Source organism: Oncorhynchus mykiss, chromosome 18 (genome assembly GCF_057628025.1).
Source record: "Oncorhynchus mykiss isolate SJ-2025 chromosome 18, ASM5762802v1, whole genome shotgun sequence".
Lineage (NCBI taxonomy): Eukaryota > Metazoa > Chordata > Actinopteri > Salmoniformes > Salmonidae > Oncorhynchus > Oncorhynchus mykiss.
In genome coordinates this window covers 64229136-64251114 of record NC_143039.1, presented here as the reverse complement: position 1 = coordinate 64251114, position 21979 = coordinate 64229136, and the positions used below count along the sequence as shown (strand labels likewise).

General features: G+C 44.9%; 1 protein-coding gene across 7 annotated transcripts in view; it reads right to left on the bottom strand.

Moving 5' to 3' along the window:
- LOC110496558 (uncharacterized) overlaps nt 1–11941 on the bottom strand; it is a 135177-nt gene extending 123236 nt beyond the window's left edge. For 3 of the 7 annotated variants that reach the window (XM_036953307.2, XM_036953311.2, XM_036953313.2), the window contains exons 1-2: nt 11624–11920; nt 72–189 (exon numbers count right to left, since the gene is read on the bottom strand). In XM_036953307.2, coding sequence (XP_036809202.2) covers nt 72–150 — 79 coding nt within the window. In that variant the 5' untranslated portion in view covers nt 151–189; nt 11624–11920. Of the gene's footprint in view, nt 1–71; nt 190–11623 lie in introns of all 7 variants that reach the window. The other 4 variants (XM_036953309.2, XM_090209075.1, XM_036953312.2 and 1 more) reach the window with 3 other exon arrangements.
- Between the last annotated feature and the right edge of the window lie 10038 nt (nt 11942–21979).

Genomic DNA, 21979 nt, shown 5'->3' with positions numbered 1-21979 from the left:
AAGCAATGACTTGGGACACATCGCATTTGACCGTATACCAGATTCTACCGTGTGGATAAAAATAGACTCACCTTTGGATGATGCTCCCAGGTCACATGACCAGAGGCTGAGGCTGAGGGTGAGCAGAACCAGGAAGCGGAGATTCCTCATGACGCACTCCTCTGGATACACACACACCTCGACTGCTACCTGGGAGAGAGGGAGGGAGAGGGAGAGAGAGAGAAACAAGGGGAGGAAGGGATATGGGGTTGGAAAGAGGGAGAGAGAAGGAGGAGATGGAGAGAGATATAGAGGAAAGGGAGGTGGAGAGGGAGAGTCAACATAAAAAATGACAGTATTTGATATGAGAGCACATTGTAAGAAACAGGTAATACACACAGTCTTGCTCCCAGGCAGACTAAATCACTTTTTTGCCCGCTTTGAGGACAATACAGTGCCACTGACACAGCCCGCAACCAAAACATGCGGACTCTCCTTCACTGCAGCCGACGTGAGGAAAACATTTAAACGTGTCAACCCTCGCAAGGCTGCAGGCCCAGACGGCATCCCCAGCCGCGCCCTCAGAGCATGCGCAGACCAGCTGGCTGGTGTGTTTACGGACAAATTCAATCTATCCCTATCCCAGTCTGTTGTTCCCACATGCTTCAAGAGGGCCACCATTGTTCCTGTTCCCAAGAAAGCTAAGGTAACTGAGCTAAACGACTACCGCGCCATAGCACTCACTTCCTTCATCATGAAGTGCTTTGAGAGACTAGTCAAGGACCATATCACCTCCACCCTACCTGACACCCTAGACCCATTCCAATTTGCTTACCGCCCAAATAGGTCCACAGACGATGCAATCTCAACCACACTGCACACTGCCCTAACCCATCTGGACAAGAGGAATACCTATGTGAGAATGCTGTTCATCGACTACAGCTCGGCATTTAACACCATAGTGCCCTCCAAGCTCGTCATCAAGCTCGAGACCCTGGGTCTCGACCCCGCCCTGTGCAACTGGGTAGTGGACTTCCTGACGGGCCGCCCCCAGGTGGTGAGGGTAGGCAACAACATCTCCACCCCGCTGATCCTCAACACTGGGGCCCCACAATGGTGCGTTCTGAGCCCTCTCCTGTACTCCCTGTTCACCCACGTCTGCGTGGCCACGCACGCCTCCAACTCAATCATCAAGTTTGCGGACGACACAACAGTGGTAGGCTTGATTACCAACAACGACGAGATGGCCTACAGGGAGGAGGTGAGGGCCCTCGGAGTGTGGTGTCAGGAAAATAACCTCACACTCAACGTCAACAAAACTAAGGAGATGATTGTGGACTTCAGGAAACAGCAGAGGGAACACCCCTCTATCCACATCGATGGAACAGTAGTGGAGAGGGTAGTAAGTTATAAGTTCCTCGGCGTACACATCACAGACCAACTGAATTGGTCCACCCACACAGACAGCATCGTGAAGAAGGCGCAGCAGCGCCTCTTCAACCTCAGGAGGCTGAAGAAATTTGGCTTGTCACCAAAAGCACTCACAAACTTCTACAGATGCACAATTGAGATCATCCTGTCGGGCTGTATCACCCGACAGGATGGTACGGCAACTGCTCCGCCCACAACCGTAAGGCTCTCCAGAGGGTAGTGAGGTCTGCACAACGCATCACCGGGGGCAAACTACCTGCCCTCCAGGACACCTACACCACCCGATGACACAGGAAGGCCATAAAGATCATCAAGGACAACAACCACCCGAGCCACTGCCTGTTCACCCCGCTATCATCCAGAAGGCGAGGTCAGTACAGGTGCATCAAAGCTGGGACAGAGAGACTGAAAAACAGCTTCTATCTCAAGGCCATCAGACTGTTAAACAGCCACCACTAACATTGAGTGGCTGCTGCCAACACACTGACTCAACTCCAGCCACTTTAATAATGGGAATTGATGGGAAATGATGTAAAATATATCACTAGCCACTTTAAACAATGCTACCTAATATAATGTTTACATACCCTACATTATTCATCTCAAATGTATACGTATATACTGTACTCTATATCATCTACTGCATCTTTATGTAATACATGTATCACTAGCCACTTTAACTATGCCACTTTGTTTACATACTCATCTCATATGTATATACTGTACTCAATACCATCTACTGTATCTTGCCTATGCCGCTCTGTACAATCACTCATTCATATATCTTTATGTACATATTCTTTATCCCCTTACACGTGTGTCTATAAGGTAGTAGTTTTGGAATTGTTAGCTAGATTACTTGTTGGTTATTACTGCATTGTCGGAACTAGAAGCACAAGCATTTCGCTACACTCGCATTAACATCTGCTAACCATGTGTATGTGACAAATAAAATTTGATTTGATTTGATTTAAGAGACTACACAACCATTTACACTCAACTAATACTGAGTCAGCTGGTTGTATTGGTGTTGAACCACCAGTGTTGCAGGGAACTAGTTGTATTGGTGTTGATAGGTTTGGATTTCTGAACTTTAAATGTTATGAATCATTAGTTGTAATAGAGAAACGAGGGGTGCCATAGCCGAGGGGCTACACCAGAGGTTAATGGTGAGCTGTAGGAGGAAAGTATATAGTGGGTGCAATTAGGCTTGGAATGTATTGAGTCTAGGGAAAGAGATCACGTGGCAGGCATAAGGGGAGAGAGTCATTGATTAGTGATGAAGGGGTCGAGGTCAGGTCAGGTCACGTTAAGGGAGAAAGAAAAGTTTATGGCCAGTATCACTTAGTTTCCTGCCTAGCAATACAGATACAAAGGTTTGTTCAGATGTGTAGGAGGAGACTCAGCCTAGGAGAAATAGTTAAATATCAGTGCTTGTGTGAACAATGTCTTTGTCTAATGCAGCTGTATTGACCCTCTGGGAGAAAAAACTTGGTTAAGCTTTCATAGTGTCTGTTGAGTTTGTACTCTAAAAATTAGAACCTAACAGTGTTGAATCAACAGTGTTCCAGGAACTGGTTGTATTGGTGTAGAACCAACAGTGTTCCAGGAACTAGTTGTATTGGTGTAGAACCAACAGTGTTCCAGGAACTAGTTGTATTGGTGTAGAACCAACAGTGTTCCAGGAACTAGTTGTATTGGTGTAGAACCAACAGTGTTCCAGGAACTAGTTGTATTGGTGTGGAACCAACAGTGTTCCAGGAACTAGTTGTATTGGTGTAGAACCAACAGTGTTCCAGGAACTAGTTGTATTGGCGTTGAACCAACAGTGTTCCAGGAACTGGTTGTATTGGTGTAGAACCAACAGTGTTCCAGGACCTACTTGTATTGGTGTAGAACCATCAGTGTTCCAGGAACTAGTTGTATTGGCGTTGAACCAACAGTGTTCCAGGAACTAGTTGTATTGATGTAGAACCAACAGTGTTCCAGGAACTAGTTGTATTGGTGTAGAACCAACAGTGTTCCAGGAACTAGTTGTATTGGCGTTGAACCAACAGTGTTCCAGGAACTAGTTGTATTGGTGTAGAACCAACAGTGGTCCAGGACCTAGTTGTATTGGCGTTGAACCAACAGTGTTCCAGGAACTAGTTGTATTGGTGTAGAACCAACAGTGTTCCAGGAACTAGTTGTATTGGTGTAGAACCAACAGTGTTCCATGAACTAGTTGTATTGGTGTAGAACCAACAGTGTTCCAGGAACTAGTTGTATTGGCGTTGAACCAACAGTGTTCCAGGAACTAGTTGTATTGGTGTAGAACCAACAGTGTTCCAGGAACTAGTTGTATTGGTGTAGAACCAACAGTGTTCCAGGAACTAGTTGTATTGGTGTAGAACCAACAGTGTTCCAGGAACTAGTTGTATTGGTGTAGAACCAACAGTGTTCCAGGAACTAGTTGTATTGGTGTAGAACCAACAGTGTTCCAGGAACTAGTTGTATTGGCGTTGAACCAACAGTGTTCCAGGAACTAGTTGTATTGGTGTATAACCAACAGTGTTCCAGGAACTAGTTGTATTGGTGTAGAACCAACAGTGTTCCAGGAACTAGTTGTATTGGTGTAGAACCAACAGTGTTCCAGGAACTAGTTGTATTGGTGTAGAACCAACAGTGTTCCAGGAACTAGTTGTATTGGTGTAGAACCAACAGTGTTCCAGGAACTAGTTGTATTGGTGTAGAACCAACAGTGTTCCAGGAACTAGTTGTATTGGTGTAGAACCAACAGTGGTCCAGGACCTAGTTGTATTGGTGTAGAACCAACAGTGGTCCAGGACCTAGTTGTATTGGTGTAGAACCAACAGTGTTCCAGGACCTAGTTGTGTTGGTGTAGAACCAACAGTGGTCCAGGACCTAGTTGTATTGGTGTAGAACCAACAGTGTTCCAGGAACTAGTTGTATTGGCGTTGAACCAACAGTGGTCCAGGACCTAGTTGTATTGGTGTAGAACCAACAGTGTTCCAGGTGTAACAGTATAGCTTACGTCCCTCTCCTCGCCCCAGCCTGGCCTCGCCATTTCACATCGGCCACACAGGAACTAGTTGTATTGGCGTTGAGCCAACAGTGTTGCAGGTTTGAATCCCACATCGAGCCAAAATATTCATAGAAAACTGTCCTGGGGGGCCTCCCGAGTGGCGCAGCGGTCTAAGGCACTGCATCACGGTGCTTGAGGCGTCACTACAGGCGTCACTTGAGCGTGGTTTGGCGGGTTATGTTTCAGAGGACGCATGACACGACCTTCGCCTCCCGAGCCCGTTGGGTAGTCGCAGCGATGAGACAAGATTGAAATTGGATCCCTATTGGATATCACAAAAAATTGTGGAGAAAAAGTGGGTAAAACAGAACAACTAAAAACATACTGTATATAAAAAAAACTGTCCTGATTATCATAATAGCTAAGATCTGAAGTGTTGAAGATGAGGTTGAAAAGGTGATTAGGTACAGTATGTGTATATTAATTAGCTAACTGACGGCCAGTATTCATTTGGGAGAAATGTCACTCAATGTAGTCTGATGATCCTCATTATAGTGTCCATCTGGACCTGACCAGCTGTGACTGGATACTGACACACACACACACACACACACACACACACACACACACACACACACACACACACACACACACACACACACAAAGGCACAAACTCATAAAAATAAACCTGCATAAACAAACGCTATATGCGCATGCATGAAAGTACAAAGAACAGACCCAGAAGAAATGCACAAAGGCAAAAACACACAAACAACTTAGTGTACATCTGGGGAGTATTTCACTGGAGCCACGACAGCGTTATAGCCAACCACCAGCGCCAGATGGTCACATGTGGCCTGACAACAGCACGCACACACAAACGCACACACACACACTTGTGACTTTTCTAACACGTCAACTACATTGCCCTTTAGGCTCAGCTGGAGAAGATCAGTTATAATGATTGTGAAAGTGTAGCTTGTCCCCTGACACAGACACAGGCAGCCTCAGTAACGATTACTTACACACACATACACACACATACCACTCCTATGTTTCCAGGTACAGCAAACCCCTGAAGACAGACAAAAACACAGACTGGGAGTCTTTACCCACCTATCCAGGACAAGCAATTACCCACAAACCCCTGGGTCATAGTATGACCCTGTTTTGAATTCCAATCTGTCTCGATTTAGACTACCTACATCTCAAAAGACACTCTAGTGTTCCCCATACAGGGCACTAGTCTTGACCAGAACCCTAGGAGGGGTCATTTAGGAGAAGAGTCTGAGTCCTCCAGAGAATAACTAACTAGCTGCAAGGCGATGAAAGAACATAATATATGTCTATTCCTGATCATTTAGGGCCAACTTGAGACCCGTCCAACCGCCTGCATAACTTTTGTCAGACATAAAGCATTGATGTCAACGGGTTAGCCTATTCAGGATAGATCTACTCATAAAAATGAAAAAGAATGAACACATCCCAAGTTAGCTCACATCAACACCTTCCTCCCAGACACCCTGGACCCACTCCAATTCGTTTACTGCCCCAACAGATCCACAGATCTCTTTCTTTCTTCTCTCAGAGTATGTTCTAACAGCTGGCCATAACAGATAAAGGCTGTGTTCGCTGTTCAGGAGGGACTGGCTGTCTGTCTGTGGAAGAAACACAGGACAACAGGAGGGGGAAAAGACAGCTCTGAAAGTCACCTAAGACACACTTAGACAGACTGTCGGACACACACATGACCGGTGAGTGTCAACTTAACCATTGAGTAACATTTGATATAACATTACGATATATCATTTGTGTGTAATAACATCAATACAGATGTGGTATAATGATGTTGTACTGTTTGTATAGGATGTGTGTGACAAAGTGCATTAGTGTGCTGTGTGCTGCTGTGTGTAAACTGCAGCTCCTCTTGGAAGGTCTTCGGTCACATGCCCACCTCACTGAGTGACAGCCCAATCACAGGACTTATCCCTCTCAGACACTGAGGAGTGGACTTGGTGCTGTGCTGTGAAAACAACCTCAAATCCATTCTGTAGGGTCAGGCCCCTAAAGGCTAAGACCACACACACACACACACACACACACACACACACACACACACACACACACACACACACACACACACACACACACACAAACACACACTAGGACCTCATTCAACCCAGTCTGTGATTAATAGGCTAAGCATTCATGTGTTTCAGACCTGTTGCAACGTGAGACATGGAATGAAGGCAGACAGAGTAACTAAATATAATATGTCCTTAGGCTACAGTAGTCCCTCCAAATATTCACTGACCCAGGTTAAGCCAAGATTGGAGCAAATTAAAAGGGAGACAGTATTCAAAGGATGGCTCATTTAATAAACAGTGACAAGTCGTTACTATATCTCCTCTGGGCTGCGTTCAAAAAGTGAAGTTATCATGAGTGTTCATAATGAGAAGCCAAAGCAGAAGAAACATTGCCTTACAGTTACAGTTCCCGTTTAAAGAGATTGAACGGTACTTTGACTCGTAAGTATTTTTAAACCTCCCGCTTTGGGCTGGATGTGTCAATGTGCAGTTCATACATGCATAATCTATGAGCAGAATTACTGTGCAGCGCCATTTTCGCTACATTTTCCCCCACATGCGCCAGCCCTAGTAATTTGAGATTAAGCCAATGAGCTTCAGCCCTCGTCATTAGAGTGACTGCTGGCAAAAGCCTGCCCACCTTTATCCAATAAGGTGCAGGACAGGCCCAACGGCTCAATGGGCACAGCAGAGAGAGAGAGAGATAGAGAGCAGTGACTTGATGCACATTTCTGCACATATGTGACATAGTGCACAATTTCCGGGGACCACTTTCGAATCTCAAGCGATACTTTCGACTGGCTGAAATTATACAAACGTTCGACAGTGCATCTTTAGTAGTTCTATCAAGTCGCTATTGAGTCAGGGAAATGCTCTGTAAATATCACATTCTGTCTTAAATTGCACTTTGAAATGCAAGGATACTGGGAACAATTGTTTTGAGAATTTTGCAGCCTTTTGCATAGTCTAACAAACATAGACATGTCTGCGGGTCCCACCAGAGATCATTGCAGCACAGTTGGCATTTTTCATACTGCGGTTGGATTGTTGTTCAGACAGTCAACTTTGGGATAAAAAAACATTTTTGATGTCCAGCAAATCATTTGGATTTTTTTTTTGTGTATGCTTTATCCTATTGCATTAAAGGGACATCTTTGTTCCATTATTCACACACTCTCAGCATTCGCTGCTTCAAGTTAAGTAGCCTACCTTTTCTTTCCTAGTTACAGTATATCCTATATGCTAATCATCCTCCTAAAAGGTAGGCTATATCCTATATGCTAATCATCCTCCTAAAAGGTAGGCTATATCCTATATGCTAATCATCCTCCTAAAAGGTAGGCTATATCCTATATGCTAATCATCCTCCTAAAAGGTAGGCTATATCCTATATGCTAATCATCCTCCTAAAAGGTAGGCTATATCCTATATGCTAATCATCCTCCTAAAAGGTAGGCTATATCATATATGCTAATCATCCTCCTAAAAGGTAGGCTATATCATATATGCTAATCATCCTCCTAAAAGGTAGGCTATATCCTATATGCTAATCATCCTCCTAAAAGGTAGGCTATATCATATATGCTAATCATCCTCCTAAAAGGTAGGCTATATCCTATATGCTAATCATCCTCCTAAAAGGTAGGCTATATCATATATGCTAATCATCCTCCTAAAAGGTAGGCTATATCATATATGCTAATCATCCTCCTAAAAGGTAGGCTATATCCTATATGCTAATCATCCTCCTAAAAGGTAGGCTATATCATATATGCTAATCATCCTCCTAAAAGGTAGGCTATATCCTATATGCTAATCATCCTCCTAAAAGGTAGGCTATATCATATATGCTAATCATCCTCCTAAAAGGTAGGCTATATCCTATATGCTAATAATCCTCCTAAAAGGTAGGCTATATCATATATGCTAATCATCCTCCTAAAAGGTAGGCTATATCCTATATGCTAATCATCCTCCTAAAAGGTAGGCTATATCCTATATGCTAATCATCCTCCTAAAAGGTAGGCTATATCCTATATGCTAATCATCCTCCTAAAAGGTAGGCTATATCCTATATGCTAATCATCCTCCTAAAAGGTAGGCTATATCCTATATGCTAATCATCCTCCTAAAAGGTAGGCTATATCCTATATGCTAATCATCCTCCTAAAAGGTAGGCTATATCCTATATGCTAATCATCCTCCTAAAAGGTAGGTATACTATACGCAAAACGTAGCGAGTGCAAGTATCGATCTCATCATTCTTGCTGCTTCAAGTTCATTAGCCATTTAAGCCAGCGAGATCAGGCGTGTGTGGTATCAGTTAAATAGAGTAGGTTATAGCCTATGCATGGGCACTGGGCATTTTCCAAGAAAATGTGCTTCCTAAATAAGATTAGGTTATAGTTTACATCACTGCCAATAAATAAATATTGATCACTCATATTTGTCTCCGTCTGAATAAATATAAAGTAACTCAAAGTGCAAGTCTCTCGAACTGTGCTCTCTTCAAACTACAGCCCAGTAATACACAGAGCCTAATATAATGGGCCACGTGATATTTTCTGGTCATTTAACAGATTTCTAGGCCCCCGAGAGGCGCAGTGGTCTAAGGCACTGCATTTCAGTGCTTGATCCGTCACTACAAATCTTGGTTTGATCCCGGGCCGTGTCACAGCCAGCCTCGACAGGGAGACCCATGTGTTGGCACACAATTGCCCCAGCGTTATCTGGGTTAGGGGAGCGTTTGCACGCTAACACGGTCGCCAGTTGTATGGTGTTTCCTCTGACACATTGGTGCGACTGGCTTTCAGGATAAGCAAGCAGTGTGTCAAGACGTAGTGCGGTTTGGCAGGGTCGTGTTTCAGAGGACGCATGGTTCTCAACCTCCGCCTCTCCCGAGTCTGTTCGGGAGTTGCAGCGATGGGACAAGATTGTAACAACCAATTGGTGAGAAAAAGGGGTAAAGCTACAAAAAAATTGAATAAAAGTAGACAATGTGTGTGTGCGTGTAAAAATGGTTGCTGTAACTGAAGTCTACCGCATGGGCCTACCATCGCTCCACTTCTAGGCCTGCAGAATAAACTAGATTTTTTCCTAGAACTCATGGTCTGTCTCTAATTTTCAACTCATGTGTAAAAAGTACTCTTTTAGGTTGGCTGACATCACATTCACACATGTTTTCGTTGTTCAACCTCAAGGGAAGGGTTTGAGGCTTGACTAAACCGTTGCTATTTGAAAAGGACAAAGCACTACAGCCAACCGATGCAGGAGGGAAATAATACACACGGGTCTCATAGACTATACTTAACATAGTAAACATAAATCAGGGCCACTCAAATTAGTATGACATGTTACGTTTGGTATGGTTACATAAGATAGGTTACTTAAGATAGGTTACTAAAGGATATACCCCAAACATCTAGCAACCCAAAGGTTGTGTGTTCGAATCACATCATGGACAACTTTATCATTTTAGCTAATTAACAACTTTGCAACTACTTACTACTTTTGAGCTACTTTGCAACTATTTAGCATGTTAGCTAACCCTTCCCCTAAACGTATCCCTTTTAGCCAACCTTTCCCCTAACCTAAACCATTTTAGCTAACCCTTCCCCTAACCCTTTAACCTAACTCCTAACCTTAAACATGACCTGAAGAACTAACCCTAGGGCTAAAGTTAGCCAGCTAGCTAATGTTAGCATTAGCCACCTAGCTAATGTTAGCCACGGCAAATTGGAATACGTAACATGTCATACATTTTGCAAATTCATAACATATTGTAACAATATGTTACATATTGTACAAATTGCATTCATAGCATATCATACGAAATGCATGATGGACATCCACAAATTAACACATATCATACAAAATGTAACATATAATTTATGTACAGAATAATAAGGTTAGTATAATACGAAATGCTCTGAGACCACGTTGGAATATGGGGTCACGAGAGAAATATATAGTCTCTTATGTTGACATCAGGCAAGTTTCCAATGTGAGTTAATTCTAGAAGCAACAGATAATCAGGTGCCTCAAGGCAGTAGAAAACGCATAGTGGGACATTATACAAATCCATTCCATTCCTGTAAAGATTTGCTCCGCGTTTTGGTTGAGCTGCATAGAATTGGTTATCCATATGCGATTTGTGAACATAATAATGTAAGATCTTAATTTGATCAACCTGTTGCATGAGAACTTTCCACTTTGACATTTCAGACGTGATTGTCCCTTAAATCCACGTGCCAAAACCACACGTCTCTGAATGCAGAGATATTTATTATCCCTTGGGCAAAAAGCATGGGCAGCCACCATGTGAAACTAGACTTAACGAGAAAGCCAGCTGTGACCTATGCGCAGTTACAGACGTTCACTTTTCAACCAAATCTATACGTGGATTAAGCTGCCACTACACAACTAGCTACATTCAGTTTTGCTTTCCCCTCATATTGTAAGGCTACTGTGTATTGAATATTGCGTGCGCCAACAGTCCCACTTGGTAGCCGACTAAACTCAACTCCACGATTTATGATGGAGTTGAGGGGCGACTAGTGTGGGCGGACTGGAGCACCCGATGTCACATAAAATTATGTTTTTTAAAGAATATTCTTTGAGTGCTGAAATCAATAGATGTTAATAAAAAGCTTCAGTTCGCCCACACTAGTCGACGCTCAACTCCATGGTAAATCGTGGAGTTGAGTTTAATCGGCTACCCACTTGGTTAACCACTTCAGTCATAACATGTGAAGTTGCTTGTAGCCTAATTGCTGTCAGAAAGTTGTTCGTTACACAATCACCTACAAAGCTAGAGTGTAAAGGCAAGCCGATTAAATTGTTTAGTTTCTAAACACCTCAACGTTTAGAAGCCTATGATTAATGATAAATAGATGTTGCTATTCTATTAGCTACAGCAAGTCCCCAGGCCATATGCTTGAACAGTAGAAAACAGATATGAAATGCAGACCAGATAACGATACATGCATTGTAGGCCTATCGTTAAAGAGCTATGAGTAGCCTTGGTGAGACATGCGCTATTGACAAAAATGACTTGCTTCAGCGCAACTGCAATCGATAAAAAACGGTTATCCATACTTACAGCTATTGTTAGATCTCTGCAGTTACGACAACATTAATCCAAAATCTACAGTAGCCTATATGCTGCCGAGGCAGGTAAAAAATAATTTACTGCTGTCCCGTTGTAATCCACACTGTTCTCTCCCTTCAATACTTTTTCTGTTGTAGCCTTCTTACCAGGGGAAAGAAAAAGTTACTGCCAGAGTGATCATGTCCAACTCCTTTCCCCTCCCCTCTTTCTGCTTGCTGATGTTCGAAAAAACGTTATTCTCTCTCTCTCTCTCTCTCTCTCTCTCTCTCTCTCTCTCTCTCTCCCCCCTCGTCTCGTTTTCTCTGGGACATCCTCCAGTTAGAACGAGTAGTGACATCACCTGGTCCAGCGTTGGAAAATGAGCCGCGAGCATACCCCTCTCTCCCTCCCCTGCCTGTTTCCTTTTATCCCCCTACGTTACACTCAGCCAGGTCATCCATGATACAAGTCAGTACAGCTCTCTCCGTCTCTCACAAGTCGGGTTCTTTTGATACATCTTTGTAAACTACTCACGTTCTGCCGCCGTGGTCGACTGTCTGCCACAAGATAAGACGATGTCATTGCTATAGTCAGGCCTAAAGCTACTCTGTCTCTTCACTTAAAATAATGTGGTGTAGATACAACTGTTTTATAAACACAATTTATATGCAATGTTAACAATTCTATCTGCAAAACATGCAGCTATTTGTGGTCTGTTATTGTTGTAATTAATAAGTGATACATTATATCATCATTATCATCTTCATCACTAATCTTCAATTTAATCGTTTTAATGATTGACAGATGAGTCCAGCTGCAACCATGACTGGTTTTATCGCCAGCAAACAATATAATGTCCCTTTACCTGGCCATTCACAATGAATGGTTCATTTTTATGGTCATATCAATCTAATTTGAATTGATTGTAACTCCAAAAAGTAAATAAAGAAACAGGCAAGTAGATACAATTATCTGTTCTCTTGGCGTCCTTGTTATGTTGCGAGTTGTTGGCAACCTCTTGGTATGCACACAAGGACACGCACACACACACACACACACACACACACACACACACACACACACACACACACACACACACACACACACACACACACACACACACACACACACACACACACACACACACACGCACGCACGCGCACGCGCGCACGCACACGCACACACACACACACGCAAACACACACACGCACACACACGTTTAATGAATACTCTGCCTCTGTAATCTCATGTAGGCCAGTTTCCCTGATCCACACTATCGGACAGTGAATGTCATCGATCAGGAAGCAGACACATCTATTTGTACACTTCACAGTGAGGGGCTTGTTTCCTTACTACACTGTTCTGTACAAGAGAAGAATCACAGTGGAACAATCTAGATTGGGACAGAGAGAAAGTGAAAGAGGGATAGATACACTGAGAGACAGAAAGAGAGGGAGGCAGACAAAGGGATGGAGGGTCAGAAAGAGGACAAGAGGAAGGGGATAGAGGGAGATAAATAAACAAGTGTAGAGAGACAGAAAGAGAGGGAGGCAGACAGAAAGAGACAGAGAAAATAAATAAAGAGCAAAAGAGAGAGACAGAGAAAGAGAAGGAAAGCAATGTATAAAAAAAGATGCAATTACATTGGAGAGTAGTAGTGTGTATTATAGATGAGATGATGTGCATTCAGTAGCAGTAGACTCCTGAGACCCAGCCATACAGCGGTCCAGAGAACAGATTCTACTGAGATCCAGCCATACAGAGGTCCAGAGAACAGATTCTATTGAGATCCAGCCATACAGCGGTCCAGAGAACAGATTCTACTGAGACCCAGCCATTTATTTTTTCTTTTACCTTTATTTGGTCCAGAGCACAGATTCTACTGAGATCCAGCCATGCAGCGGTCCAGAGAACAGATTCTACTGAGATCCAGCCATACAGCGGTCCAGAGAACAGATTCTACTGAGATCCAGCCATAGAGCGGTCCAGAGAACAGATTCTACTGAGACCCAGCCATACAGCGGTCCAGAGAACAGATTCTACTGAGATCCAGCCATGCAGCGGTCCAGAGAACAGATTCTACTGAGACCCAGCCATTTATTTTTTATTTTACCTTTATTTGGTCCAGAGAACAGATTCTACTGAGACCCAGCCATACAGCGGTCCAGAGAAAAGATTCTACTGAGATCCAGCCATACAGCGGTCCAGAGAACAGATTCTACTGAGACCCAGCCATACAGCGGTCCAGAGAACAGATTCTACTGAGATCCAGCCATTTATTTTTTATTTTACCTTTATTTTGTCCAGAGAACAGATTCTACTGAGACTCAGCCATACAGAGGTCCAGAGAACAGATTCTGCTGAGATCCAGCCATGCAGCGGTCCAGAGAACAGATTCTACTGAGATCCAGCCATGCAACGGTCCAGAGAACAGATTCTACTGAGACCCAGCCATGCAGCGGTCCAGAGAACAGATTCTACTGAGATCCAGCCATACAGAGGTCCAGAGAACAGATTCTACTGAGACCCAGCCATACAGCGGTCCAGAGAACAGATTCTACTGAGATCCAGCCATGCAGCGGTCCAGAGAACAGATTCTACTGAGATCCAGCCATACAGAGGTCCAGAGAACAGATTCTACTGAGACCCAGCCATACAGCGGTCCAGAGAACAGATTCTACTGAGATCCAGCCATGTAGCGGTCCAGAGAACAGATTCTACTGAGATCCAGCCATGCAGCGGTCCAGAGAACAGATTCTACTGAGATCCAGCCATACAGCGGTCCAGAGAACAGATTATACTGAGACCCAGCCATACAGAGGTCCAGAGAACAGATTATACTGAGATCCAGCCATGCAGCGGTCTAGAGAACAGATTCTACTGAGACCCAGCCATACAGAGGTCCAGAGAACAGATTCTACTGAGATCCAGCCATACAGCGGTCCAGATAACAGATTCTACTGAGACCCAGCCATACAGAGGTCCAGAGAACAGATTCTACTGAGATCCAGCCATGCAGCGGTCCAGAGAACAGATTCTACTGAGACCCAGCCATACAGAGGTCCAGAGAACAGATTATACTGAGATCCAGCCATACAGAGGTCCAGAGAACAGATTCTACTGAGATCCAGCCATACAGCGGTCCAGAGAACAGATTCTACTGAGATCCAGCCATACAGAGGTCCAGAGAACAGGTTCTACTGAGATCCAGCCATACAGCGGTCCAGAGAACAGATAATTCAACTGAGATCCAGCCATACAGCGGTCCAGAGAACAGATTCTACTGAGACCCAGCCATACAGCGGTCCAGAGAACAGATTCTACTGAGATCCAGCCATACAGCGGTCCAGAGAACAGATTCTACTGAGATCCAGCCATACAGCTGTCCAGAGAACAGATTCTACTGAGACCCAGCCATACAGAGGTCCAGAGAACAGATTCTACTGAGATCCAGCCATACAGCGGTCCAGAGAACAGATTCTACTGAGATCCAGCCATACAGCTGTCCAGAGAACAGATTCTACTGAGACCCAGCCATACAGAGGTCCAGAGAACATATTCTACTGAGATCCAGCCATACAGCTGTCCAGAGAACAGATTCTACTGAGGCCCATGCATACAGCGGTCCAGAGAACAGATTCTACTGAGATCCAGCCATACAGAGGTCCAGAGAACAGATTCTACTGAGACCCAGGCATACAGCGGTTCAGAGAACAGATTCTATTAAAACCCAGCCATACAGCTGTCCAGAGAACAGAATCTACTGAGATCCATTCATACAGCGGTCCAGAGAACAGATTCTATTAAAACCCAGCCATACAGCTGTCCAGAGAACAGATCATTCTACTGAGACCCAGCCATACAGCGGTCCAGAGAACAGATTCTATTAAAACCCAGCCATACAGCGGTCCAGAGAACAGATCATACTCTTCCAATTCATTTTTTTCCCTGGATAGAAGAAAATCGAACTTCCTAAGCACATTATCTCTCTTTTTCCATTCTCATTCGACCTCTCCCCTTTAGCTTTCTCCATCACACATAGATGTGTAAGTGTGAGCACCCCCCCCCCCCCCCCCACACACACACATTTATTTTACTATCCTTGTGGGCACCAAACAATTGATTCCCATTCAAAATCCCATTTTCCCTAACCCCTAACCTTATACCATATTATGTCATATAACCCAGGGCTAGGAATGTGTTTCAGAGGACTTGGCCCTGACTCAAAGCATGTTTCACTCCCACTGTGCCTATAAAAGGAACTGACATGTTTAAGACAATACCTTTTGATCCTTTCCTGTTCAGACTGTTTTTATTGTAATCTAGACCACATTCTGGCATCAGAGATGATGTGTGTGTGTGCGTGTTATTTATTTGGTAGGTTGAAATGGCCCTAAATTCCCGTATAGTGCACTACTTTTGACCATAGCCCAGGACCATATAGTGTACTATACAGGGGATAGGGTACCATTGCGGAGACTTTTCTCTGTGCCTTTCCAACACTAAATCAGTTAGACTCAAATGGCTGCAAGTGGCCCTCCACCGCATGAGGGACCCTTTGGTATTACACTCACCCAGACTCACAGTAATTAAGTGAATTAAATAGGTAATCAAGTTTAATCAGTCTATAGTACCTCTGAGTGCTCTTCCTGGTTTTTCCAATTGCCACCATGATTTCAAAAAAAAAAGTTTCCCTAAGACAACTAAGAAGTGCTATCAGCTGGAGACTGAGTAAAGACATCATGGTCCCTATGGGGCACATGGTCACATGGTATTGGACCAAAAAACTGTCTGGGAATCAGAAAGCATCATGTCATTACCTCTAGGGGGCACTCCAGGACACAACACAGCATTCTGTGTGAAGTCTGCCTCTCTAACACTTTGTTTCTTTCTCTGTCTCTCTCCCCCTTTTTTACAATTCAAAGGGCTTTATTGTCATGGGAAACATGTTTACATCGCCAAAGCAAGTGAAATAGATAATTACAAAAGTGAAAAAAAGGAACAGTAAACATTACACAAGTTTCAAAGGAACAGAGACATGTCAATGTCATAATATGGCTAACTACAGTGTTATAATGACGTGCAAATAGTTAAAGTACAAAAGGGAAAATAAATCAACATAAACATGGGTTGTATTTACAATGGTGTTTGTTCTTGACTGGTTGCCCGTTTCTTGTGGCAACAGGTCACAAATCTTGCTGTTGTGATGTGTAATGAACACAAGGGGAGACAGAGCTGGATTCAAGCGCAGGGTGCAGCAGGTGTTTATTGCAAAGGACCACAGGAGGAGGCATGTAGCTGGGTCCAGGGACAGGCAGAAGGTCATACACAGGAGGTGGCAGGTAGCTTGGTCCAGGGGCAGGCAGAAGGTCATACACAGGAGGAGGCAGGTATCTGGGTCCAGGGACAGGCAGAAGGTCATACACAGGAGGAGGCAAGTAGCTGAGTCCAGGGGCAGGCAGAAGGTCATACACAGGAGGTGGCAGGTAGCTTGGTCCAGGGGCAGGCAGAAGGTCATACACAGGAGGAGGCAGGTATCTGGGTCCAGGGACAGGCAGAAGGTCATACACAGGAGGAGGCAAGTAGCTGGGTCCAGGGGCAGGCAGAAGGTCATACACAGGAGGAGGCAGGTATCTGGGTCCAGGGACAGGCAGAAGGTCATACACAGGAGGAGGCAAGTAGCTGGGTCCAGGGGCAGGCAGAAGGTCATACACAGGAGGAGGCAGGTAGCTGGGCCCAGGGGCAAGCAGAAGGTCATACACAGGAGGAGGCAGGTAGCTGGGTCCAGGGGCAGGCAGAAGGTCATACACAGGAGGAGGCAGGTATCTGGGTCCAGGGGCAGGCAGAAGGTCATACACAGGAGGAGGCAAGTAGCTGGGTCCAGGGGCAGGCAGAAGGTCATACACAGGAGAAGGCAGGTAGCTGGGTCCAGGGGCAGGCAGAAGGTCATACACAGGAGGAGGCAGGTAGCTGGGTCCAGGGACAGGCAGAAGGTCATACACAGGAGGAGGCAGGTAGCTGGGTCCAGGGGCAGGCAGAAGGTCATACACAGGAGGAGGCAGGTAGCTGGGTCCAGGGACAGGCAGAAGGTCATACACAGGAGGAGGCAGGTAGCTGGGTCCAGGGGCAGGCAGAAGGTCATACACAGGATGAGGCAAGTAGCTGTGTCCAGGGGCAGGCAGAAGGTCATACACAGGGGGTCCAAAAGGGCAACAGTACAGGCAGGGAAAAGACTAGTAACGTCGTCCGGGAGATCAGGCAACAGGTAACAGGAAATCCAGGCAGGGAATAGACAAAAGGCGTCATTAGTGAGGCAGGCAAAAACTATCATACACAGGAGGAATAAATCAGGGGAAAATCAGAGCTCTGAAAGACGTATGTCACAAAACAAACAATACCTCACAGTGATGGGGTGCAAAGAACTGAACTAAATAGTGTGTGATAATGACATACAGGTGTCTGAACAGGTGATTAGAATTCAGGTGATTGGGATCTGGAGATCTGTCTTCTCTTGAGAGCCAGTTCTGCCTATGGCGGCCTCTAACAATAGCAAGGCTAGGCTGACTGAGTCTGTATATAGTCAAAACCTTCCTTAAGTTTGGGTCAGTCACAGTGGTCAGGTATTCTGCCACTGTGTACTCTCTGTTTAGGGCCAAATAGCATTCTAGTTTGCAATGTTTTTTTGTGTGTCAAGTAATTATCTTTTTTGTTTTCTCATGATTTGGTTGGTTCTAATTGTGTTGCTGTCTTGGGGCTCTATGGGGTCTTTCTGTGTTTGTGAACAGAGCCCCAGGACCAGCTTGCTCAGGGGACTCTTCTCCAGCTTAATCTCTCTGTGGGTGATGGTTTTGTTAAGGATGGTGGATGGTTTGGGAATCGTTTCCTTTTAGGTGGTTGTAGAATTTTCTGGATTTTGATAATTATCGTGTATCGGCGTAATTCTCCTCTGCATGTATTACTTGGTGTTCTGCATTGTACACGGAGGATGTTTTTGCAGAATTCTGCATGCAGAGTCTCAATTTGGTGTTTGTCCCATTTTGTGAATGCTTGGTTGGTGAGCGGACCCCAGACCTCACAACCATTAAGGGCAATGGGTTACATAACTGCTTCAAGTATTTTTTTGCGAGATCCTAATTAGGGATGTCAAATTTTATGTTTATTTTGATTGCGTAGAATATCCTTCTTGCATTGTCTCTCAGATTGTTCACAGCATTGTGGTGATGATTTTTAGGCTGAGGTATGTATTGTGTTTTTTGTGTTCTAGTGTCTCAATATAATTTGTATTTGTGGTCATAGAAACTTGACCTTTTTTGGAACACCATTATTTTTGTCTTACTGTGATTTACTCTCAGGGCCCAGGTCTGACAGAATCTGTGCAGAAGATCTAGGTGCTGCTGTAGGTCCTCCTTGGTTGGGGACAGAAGCAGCAGATCATCAGCAAACAGTAGACATTAGATTTCAGATTCTATTAGGGTGAGGCCGGGTGCTGCAGACTGTTCTAGTGCCCTCGCCAATTAGCTGAAATGTTGAAGAGGGCTCAAGCTGCATCCCTGTCTCACCCCACTGCCCTGTGGAAAGAAATGTGTGTATTTTTTGCCAATTTTAATTGCACACTCGTTGTTTGTGTAAATTTAATTTATAATGTCTTGTGTTTCCCCCCCAACACCACTTTCCATCAATTTGTATAGCAGACCCTCATGCCAAATTGAGTCAAACAATTTTTGGAAATCTACAAAGCACGAGAAGACTTTGCCTTTGTTTTGGTTTGTTTGTTTCTCATTTCGGGTGTATACGGTGAATATGTGGTCTGTCGTACAATAATTTGGTAAAAAGCCAATTTTACATTTTCTCAGTACATTGTCTTCACTGAGGAAATGTTCAAGTCTGTTGTTAATGATGATGCAGAGGATTTTCCCAAGGTTGCTGTTGACACATATCCAAAGGTTGTCACGCCCTGACCTTAGAGAGCCTTTTTATTCTCTATTTGGTTAGGTCAGGGTGTGACTAGGGTGGGCAATCTATGTTGTATGTTGGCCTGGTATGGTTCCCAATCAGGGGCACCTCTCAATCGTTGTCTCTGATTGGGGATCATACTTAGGCTGCCTTTTTTCCACCTTAGTTTGTGGGATCTTGATTTTGTATTGTTGTTGTGTAGCCTGCAGAACTTTACGTTCGTTTTGTATTTTGTTGTTTTTTCGGTGTTCATTTTAATAAAAGTAAGATGTTTGCCTACCACTCTGCACCTTGGTCTCCTCATTCAAATGACGAGCGTAACAGAAGATCCCACCACCAAAGGACCAAGCAGCGTGGCCAGGAGGAGCAGGGATCCTGGGCCCGGGAGAGAAGGGAGTGAGGACATCATGGACATGGGAGGAGGTTATGGCAGGGGACAAGACCCTGCCATGGAAGTAGGGGAAGGAGGATCAACGATGACTCCGAGGTTCGCAACCACGACGGAAGCCCGAGAGGCAGCCCCAAACATTTTTTTTGGGGGGGTGGCACACGGAGTGGTCGGCAGAGCCGAGGGGTGAACCAGAGCCAGTCAGGGAGTTGAGTGAGGAACTCAACAAAAGATTCCGGAGAGAGGTGTTGGCGTTGAGAGGGCTGCAGAGCGGGCGTGCTGAGGAGCGTGACACCAGTCCGGTGTCATATGCACCGTTTTCACGCATCTGGCCTCCGGTGCGCCTCCCCAGTCCGGTGCGTCCTGTGTCTCCTCCACGAACTCGCCCTGAAGTGTGTGTCACCGTTCCGATACAATGTGTGCCGGTTCTACACACCATGTCTCCAGTGCGCCTTCACAGCCCAGTGCGTCCTGTGCCAGCGCCCAGCACTTGCCGGGCTAAAGTGAGCATCTAGCCAGGATGGGTTGTGCCAGCTCTACGCTCCAGACCTCCAGTGCGCCTCCACTGTCCAGTATATCCTGTGCCAGCTCCATGCACCCGGCCTCCAGTGCGTGTCTCCAGCCTGGTACGTCCTGTGATTGCTCCACGCACAAAGCCTCTAGTGATGATCCATGGCACGAAGCCTCCAGTGATAATCCATGCCCCGGAGCCTCCAGTGATGATCCATGGCCCGGAGCCTCCAGTGATGGTCCATGGCCCGGAGCCTCCAGTGATGATGCATGGCCCGGAGCCTCCAGTGATGATGCATGGCCCGGAGCCTCCAGTGATGATCCATGGCCCGGAGCCTCCAGTGATGATCCATGGCCCGGAGCCTCCAGTGATGATCCATGGCCCAGAATGAATCAAGTCCATGGAATGGATATAGACAAAAGGATAATTCAAGGACTAGCAGAGGTAGAGAGGCGGGGCAGGGGTGAGGACATCATCCTGCTATTTCGACTGTCCCTGAAGGACAATACAGATGAGGCACACAGGTGTATTTGCTCTTATTCCTTCCCTTTCTCTAATGTATTTTGTAATAAAATTAGCAAGTGTAGTAAGATCATTGCTTTAGTTTACTAGGACTGGAGACCACAGCAGCGATCCTGCTCTTGATCTACATCTTCAATGGGAACCCGAGTGGCCTTTATGTCCATGACAAGGTATGCCTATGCACAAATAATCTGTTTCTTCATAAACATAAGTGTGCGTGCTTATATAAAACTACAGCTGAACATTTGTTACGTTCTTTGTTGGTTGTATATGTATTACAATTGGCTCATTCATCCCCCTCCTCTCCCCTGTAACTATTCCCCAGGTCATTGCTGTAAATAAAAATGTGTTCTCAGTCAACTTACCTGGTAAAATAAAACTGTATCTTTTCTTTCTTTTGCTGACACAGATTTCACTGCTCCCCACTCCTTTACTGCACATCGGCAGATCTCCATTTCACCATGAGAGTGAAATCCCGCTGGCCTTTCTTGGGGAGAACATCCACGCCCTAGAGGACGTCCCCATGGGACTTGGGGTTCTAATAGGGCTGTATTTTTTCAGTTTTCTGGAAAATTTCACAAAAATGTCAGATAAACACATATGTTCTTAATTAAGTTACTGTGTTCTGGGGATAAGAGAAGTTGGGGTGAAGTTACTAGGGCCGGTCATAAAGATGGCAAACTTCCTAACATAACCAAGTGGTTGTTGGACAAGTGGTCGTTGGACACACACACACACACACACACACACACACACACACACACACACACACACACACACACACACACACACACACACACACACACACACACACACTAAAGCAAAACAAATCAGTATTTAGCATCAAGTTTACAATACTGTCAGTTTATAGTGGTTCCCATAAAAGGTTCTTCGAAAAACCTTATTCAAGGGTTCTTTGAAGAGCTGATATTGGTTCCCCCACAGTTTCAATTTGAAGAACCCCTAAAGGATATTCTTGGAACCTTTACTTTTT